This window comes from Macaca nemestrina, chromosome 16 (genome assembly GCF_043159975.1).
Source record: "Macaca nemestrina isolate mMacNem1 chromosome 16, mMacNem.hap1, whole genome shotgun sequence".
NCBI classification, from domain to species: Eukaryota; Metazoa; Chordata; class Mammalia; order Primates; family Cercopithecidae; genus Macaca; species Macaca nemestrina.
In genome coordinates, this window is record NC_092140.1 from 101,694,450 (window position 1) to 101,701,939 (window position 7,490).

The 7,490-nt window shown below is 48.0% G+C and overlaps 1 protein-coding gene across 2 annotated transcripts in view; it reads right to left on the bottom strand.

Moving 5' to 3' along the window:
• LOC105490248 (spermatogenesis associated 13) overlaps window positions 1-7,257 on the bottom strand; it is a 326,039-nt gene extending 318,782 nt beyond the window's left edge. For both annotated transcript variants that reach the window (XM_071081538.1, XM_071081539.1), the window contains exons 1-2: window positions 6,831-7,257; window positions 2,266-2,471 (exon numbers count right to left, since the gene is read on the bottom strand). In XM_071081538.1, coding sequence (XP_070937639.1) covers window positions 2,266-2,271 — 6 coding nt within the window. In that variant the 5' untranslated portion in view covers window positions 2,272-2,471; window positions 6,831-7,257. The remainder of the gene's footprint in view (window positions 1-2,265; window positions 2,472-6,830) is intronic.
• Window positions 7,258-7,490: the final 233 nt, after the last annotated feature.

Below are 7,490 nucleotides of genomic sequence, written 5' to 3' on the forward strand. Positions count from 1 at the left end.
AAAGAGGTTACACGATGACTAGGTCCCTGGGCCAGCCGAAATACCATGATATGCTAAAAACACCTGCAAACCTAACCCCCACAACTGCATTTATTATTCCAACTTGAAATGCCAGGAAGGATGGAATGAGCGACAGCTTCACTCCCTTCTCCCCGGGGACTCCTCCAGCTCCAAATCACTGCTGATATCATGAAGCGGGGAGCTGAGGTCCGCGGGTGAGGAGAAGGGCACCTGCGGCTAATCCAGGTGACACTTGGTCCCCGGGCTGGCTTCCTCGTCCCTGTGTGTCTCTTCTCCCATCCGTCTCAGCAATATGAACCGCTGGCTGTTGTCCTCTCTTCAGTCACCATCTAGGGTTGTGACCAGCATTTTTCTCCTCTGCCTGCTGTTGCCCTCAATACAGTCTTATATTCTTATGTTGCCTCCGTATCCTTCTGTCCTGGAAATGAACACTCAGGCACTTTTAAGACTTTCCAGTGATTTATGACTACCATCAATAATGAAGAAAGAACAGCCCTCTCCTCCTCTTCTTCAGCCCAGTCCCTCTTTTATTTCCTTCAGACCCTGATGAAATTCCTCCAGGAAGATAAGGCTTGAAACCCCACAGCCAGACTCACCCTGGGGTAGACACATCCAGAGCTAGGATTTCGTGAGCTGCCCTCACCGGACTGGAGGAAGACCCTGAGCTGAAAAATGGGACACAGCCTGGATTGGGCTTGGGGTGATGCGAACATGCAGGAGACAAGTAGGAGAAAAGACACCACAGCAAGGGAGGATCTGGGCCTCTGGCCATTGAGGCCCCACAACAGGCATTCCTGGGGTGGCCACACCATGACACAACCTTTCCCATGATTCCCTGTGTGCACGGCCGCTCACCCTCAGCCGGATCATAAACTACTCAGGAAGAAAGGTCATGACACATCTCGTGCCCCCGTCAGCACTGAGTATACAGGCTGTGACTGGTCAATACTTGTTGAGTGGTTTGAACTTCCAAGCCACTCACCGTCATTACCATCTTCGGTAGCAGAGGGGAAGAAAGGGCATTTCACTAGGCGCAGCCTGAGGAAGCCATCAACAGCCAGAATAACTGTCTTCCTTCACTCTTTACACATTTGTGTTTGGTGGTTCTGTTCCTTAATTTGAGGAGAGTGCATCCAAGGCGAGCATTTTGATTAAAAGCTGCTATAAAAGCAACAACTGAAGAGACCAGCTCACCTCCTGAATCTGTGCCAGATGATTTGCACAGCTGGCCAGTTACACAGATGTCTGGCTCAAATAAGGAGAAACAGACCATTCTACCTTGCAGGGACTTGCATCACATTCAAAGCTGACTTTTCAAACTCCAAGTGCTGGCACTAATCCCTGTTCTAATTAAGTAGGCACAGCTCTCAGAAACAGGCAGCGTTTTTTGGCTGGGATAACCGTGACTCTTCCACACAACAATCTGGTTCTGAAAGCGCCTGTCAGGGAAAGCTGCTGGATCTTGTCCAAGCAGTGCATTCCGAATGCTTTCCGTGTTCCTTGGAAAAGCTCCACCAGGTGTGCTGGCGCCCTGTTCTTCAGCAGGGATACTGCAGAATTTCATCCGGGGCCTCACACTCGGAAGCAAAGAGGAACGACTGGGGGGAATGCGAGGAGGACACAGACCACAACTCCACCACTCACCGTGGGAAGGGCAGGCGCCGCGGGGCTATGACAGAAACAGATTCCTAGAACAATGCACACGGTTTCTATTCAACTTACAGAGAAGGGCCAAGAAGCAACCTCTTAAAATTCTTCCAGCAAATGACAAGACATTAAATGGATAAAATAGAAGACTACTCTCCCTCCCTTTGAAGGCAGAATATAAAGTAATGAAGGAAGTTAAGGAGACAAACGCAGGTACTTTGAGACGCTGGTGACTGGTGAATCCCGGAACTTCTGCGGCAGAAGACTCCGCAACCTTCTTCTCTGGCTGACTGGAAACACAGTATTGATTTCTACCTTTACAAAGCAGACACTATGTAGTCCAGCCAAGGGCAAGGCACTGACCACAAGACCTGCAGGCTTCCCTCTAGACCCTGTTATTTCATGACCACATATTTTAACAACTGGAGTTTTTGCCACGCATTCCAATTACACCCTTGTTAGTTGCTCAATGCCTTAGTGAAAACCTTCAGATTCTACTGGCTGCCCTTCACAAACAGTCTGAAATGCTCTGCCACAGGTATCTTGTTAGAAATAAGCATGGATCACGCCATGCAGGCGGAAGGTTGCCCAGCTTACCTTCATGGCCAGGATTCTTTGAGGCCTACGCTTCGCGGTCTGCACGGTGTTGCCATTTCATCTTCATCAGGCCTGTTGGGTTGCACAGGCAGCGAATATGACTCCAAGCACTCCGCAGCTCAAAAAATGCAGATACACACGTCACCGCTAGCTGGAACTAGGGTTCATCTTCCCTGGTCAGAGCTTGGAAAGGTTTGAAGCTAGCCCTGCAGAGAGGAGAGTGAAAATAAATTATGAAGCAAGCTAAATAGAGAATTCAGTTCTGGATTTTTGAAAAAACAACCAGCAGAATATACTAATGTAAAAATAAATGGCCACTATTTGCTCAACCATTTATTTGCGCTAAGAGAAAATACTAACGAGAATAACAAAGTAATTGAAACAGGTAACAGGTCTTGTTTTCAAAGTCATAGATCAGTGTCAACTTTGTAATTCTCTGCTCTGGGCTCAAAATGCACAGGATGAAGTCCTGACCCCAGTACCTCAGAATGGGACTGTATTTGGAGATAGGGCCTTCATAGCAGTAATTAAGGTATAATGAGGTCATATGGGTGGGCTCTAATCCAGTATGACTGGTGCTCTTATAAGCAAGGATTAGGACACAGACAATATAGGAGGTTGACCGTGTGAGGACGCAGTAAGAAGGCAGAAGGCAGTTGGTTGTAAACCAAGGAGCAAGGCATCAGAAAAAACCATCCCTGCAGACTCCCTGATCTTGGACTCCCAGCCCCCAGCACTGGGACAATCAGGTCTGTTGCTTAATCCCCCAGGCTGTGGTATTTTGTGATAGCAGCCTGAAAGAAGACACTCCCCCATCCCCTCACTCCAATTTTTGAACAGTGGCTGGTTTTTGATCAACTTCACTTGACTCTTCCTTCTCACCCTCACTTCATTTTGCTCCAGAGAGCCCCTCACTAGCTCCTCCTTTCACTTGCCCTGCTTCCTTGTCTTTTAAAAGAGTTTCTCTCACATTCTTCCCAGACAGAGCAGCCGCCTTGGGGATGTGAGGGAGAGAAGGGATCTTGCACCGAGCACCCCAGAGCTGGTGAGAGACCCAGCCTCCCAAAGTTCACACATGTACCTGGTTTGCAATGGCAGAATAAAAACCATGTGAAATGGTCAGAAGATGTACCTCTTCCTTTCTGGATGACCCTGACTGACTCGTTCAACTTCTCTGAGCTTCTGTTTTCTACCATGTTTGAAAAATGGTGATGTGAATTCTTGAATGGTTGTTGTAAGGCTCAATGAAGATAATGCATTGAAAAACACTTCATATGCTAATCACCACAACTCAAGTTTTTCTACCTATGAAATAGGTACTACCTAGCATTTCACAGTATAGTTTAATGAGAAAAAAAAAAAAAAACAAAAAGCGATCAGCACATAAGCAAAACTTTTGTGACTCAGAATAGTATCTATAAAAGTATTATTTCTACTCTAGTTTTCATCAGTGCAGTAAAGTTTATTTTTGTTTTTTTCTGCCAGTTAATATTTATGAAGAGTGTTGTATTTGGTATTAGGAAGAGAATTCTAAAGACACAAAAGACCTGGTCCTTGCCTTCAGGGATTCTGCAATCTATTTGAAAAAATAAAATTGTAATAGCAAAATAACTTATAAAATTAGTTCAAAGAGGTTTTCCAGGCTGCTGTGGAAAATGCATAGCTAAGTCTTCATGCAGGACCAGCCCAGTCCATACTTGAACTTTCTAGGACAACTTTCCAGATAGAAATTTTTCCTATGACCTCTCTAATGTGGCTGCAAGTGCAAACTAAGAAATGTGACAAAACATTTAAAAAGTTAATAAAAAGTTAAATGATAACTAGTGTATTTTGCTTTAAACAAATCTCATGCTATAATGATTTATTAAATACAGTACTTTAAAACACAAACATCTTTCAATGTTTTAAAATGATGAATAACCAAATTTAAATTTTCTCATTTACTTACCAGGAACCCCTGGAAAAAATATTATTGACAATGACAACATTCCAGTTGGAAAAACACATCTTCAGAATGCAATTGGTATCTGATTTTAGAAATAGGTGACTTTAGAAACATCTCAACCAAAAACAAAATTGCATTATAGTTATTGTTTTTAAGAAAATCACTTACCATTTTGAATGATCAAAATATGGTCATTCAGGTAGTGAGGATTTAATGATCAAAGGGCAAAAGTTCCAAAATATATGTCGTAGCAGGGGCTTTTGGATCTTGAGCCTGACTCGCTGTGACATGAGGCTCATCACTGCACTTCTCTGAGTGCTGGACTCCTCCTGTTTTAAATGGGTCCAATAATGCCTGCCTTGAAAGAGCAAAACCCACAAGGCCAATGAAGCTCCAAGCTCAGCTGCGGTCAGTGTACCTCCCCTGGCCAGTAGCAGGGGCTGCTCTGGTGGCGTCTCACAATGAGAATGTTATGTTTACAACTGCATTCCCAGCACTTTCAGCTCCCTAAACTGTGAATTTTTCTTTATCTTTTTTTTTTTTTTGAGACGGAGTCTCGCTCTGTCGCCCGGGCTGGAGTGCAGTGGCCGGATCTCAGCTCACTGCAAGCTCCGCCTCCCGGGTTCCCGCCATTCTCCTGCCTCAGCCTCCCGAGTAGCTGGGACCACAGGCGCCGCCGCCTCGCCCGGCTAATTTTTTGCATTTTTAGTAGAGACGGGGTTTCACCGTGTTAGCCAGGATGGTCTCGATCTCCTGACCTCGTGATCCGCCCGCCTCGGCCTCCCAAAGTGCTGGGATTACAGGCGTGAGCCACCGCGCCCGGCCAACTGTGAATTTTTCTAATTCAGTTTTGTGTGTGCCTCTCACCACTTACCTCTCTGCTGTCAAGTCTAGCACTGCACACAGCACATAGTAGAGCCTCAATAAATGTTTGATGAATGAGTATCTAAGTAAACAAATAATTTGTAAAATAGAAGCACTACTGTAGCTACAGAAAAAAACTGCTCTAAAAAAGATCATTCAAACCCCTTGCCATTTTTTCTGTAGTATATGGCTAAAACAAATAATCTTTGACCTAGTAAGACAAACTTACCTGGCACATCTCCATGTAAGAAAATACCCATGGAAATAAAATGAGGCTGATTCTCTCCAGTCCTTTGTGAAAGTCGCATCTTTCTAAAGCATTTTAAGATCCAACAGTAGAACTGTCTGCACTTTTAGTACTGTGCCTAATATTTAGTACTGCTACCTGCTTTATTTATTTTTCTTTTGCAAATGTTTTTGGTTAGGATGTTTAAAAGGCTGAGGAACAATTCGTTTCGTGGATCCAAACCCGGTTCCGCATTTTATTTTTTAAATATTAAGGAACTCCCGTCAGTAGATGGTACCTTACAAACGAGTAAACAGAATATATTTTTTAAAAAACGTTGTTGGCCAGGCGCAGTGGGTCACCCTTGTAATCCCAGCACCTGGGGAGGCCGAAGCGGGCGGATTCCCTGAGGTCAGGAGTTTGAGACCAGCCTGACCATTATGGTGAAACCCTGACGGTATTAAAAATACAAAAATCGGGCCGGCCGCGGTGGCTCGCACCTGTAATCCCAGCACTTTGGGAGGCCGAGACGGGCGGATCACGAGGTCAGGAGATCGAGACCATCCTGGCTAACACGGTGAAACCCCGTCTCTACTAAAAAATACAAAAAATTAGCCGGGCGAGGTGGCGGGCGCCTGTAGTCCCAGCTACGCGGGAGGCTGAGGCAGGAGAATGGCGAGAACCCGGGAGGCGGAGCTTGCAGTGAGCTGAGATCTGGCCACCGCACTCCAGCCTGGGCGACAGAGCGAGACTCCGTCTCAAAAAAAAAAAAAAAAAAAAAAAAAATCAGCCTTGTGTAATGTCGGGCGCCTGCAATCTCAGCTACGTGGGAGGCTGAGGCAGGAGAATCGCTTGAACCTGGGAGGCGGAGGTTGCAGTGAGCTTAGATCCGCCACTGCCCTCCCACCTGGGCGACAGAGTAAGACTCTGTCTCAAAACAAACAAACAAAACAAAACAAAACTGTTAAGTAGGAGTACTATTCTTCATGTCTTCCATCACACCACAATTCAAGTATTTTCAAAAGCAGAGCATTAAGGCATTAGTAGGTGATAGCGCAGGCGCCTTACTCCCTAAACAAGTGACAGCGGCTGCCAGCGGACTGTGGATTGACAATGAGAGACACGCGTGTCCAGCGAAGCATCAGGCTCCAGGGCTCCCGCAAGGACGCTGAGCCCGGGGCATTCCCGGTCTCCACCGCGGCCGCTCCGTCGCCCGGCAACGCAGCCACGCCGCGGCTCGGCCCCGCCCCCGCTGCCATGGCAACGCGACCGCCGAGCTGGCTTTATGCAAACGCTGCCCCGGCGCCCCTATGCGCTCGCCCCCGGGCCCCCTGGGGCTGCGGCAACTTTTCTAACCTCACCGCGCCAGCAGCTCTGTCCCTTCTCCTACCCGGAACCGCCGATCAACTTTCATCCCCACTTCAGTAAAAAAAAAGTTCCACCGACACAGGATTTAGGACAAACGCTGCTTGGCTCTACCTTCTCCAAAAGTGCGGGCGAGGTGACAATCGACAGAGAAACCCCACTTGCCTGTCTCAGCATCCCTCCCATGTCCTCAGAGGGTCGCTGGAGGGATCCCAGCATCCAGCTCCGAGCTGGAAGTGGGAGGAAGGTCACCGAGAAGCCAACGGGAAACTGTCCCGGGTGCGCGCCGCCCCCATGCCCTGCGCCCTCTTCATTTGCTCGGCCGGGCCGGGAACTCCCAGCCGCTGGGCCCAGGACCGCGGCGAATCGGTTTCTGGCTCCCCGCCCAGCAGAGCTCACACCGGCTCTGGAGGGCTGTCTGGATGCCGCGTTTCCCTGGCGATGAGCAGTTCAGCGTCACCCTCTGCGGCCAGCTCGGCTTCCAAGGCCGGGGCTGGGCTATTGTTCGCTGTTCTTCGTGGGGAGGATGGTGGCGGGCCTGGGCTGAGCCCGGAGCGGGCTGACCCGAGGCGAATTTCTTGCAAGCCTTTTCTCTCCCGCTTCTCCCAATCCCTTACTGTTGCATATTCATAAGAAGGCGGGGTCGTTTCCCATCTCCTTTGAATCCCCCAGGCTTGAGGATCAGAGGAAAAGAATTGGGGTATAAGAGGTTTGGGAGGGATCACTAGGAGGCGAATAGGGTGGGAGAAAGAGTGGTGACACAGACAAGCAAATACAGGATTCCTGTTCACAATGTCTTCCCCCACTCTCAGGCAGCAAGCGCGC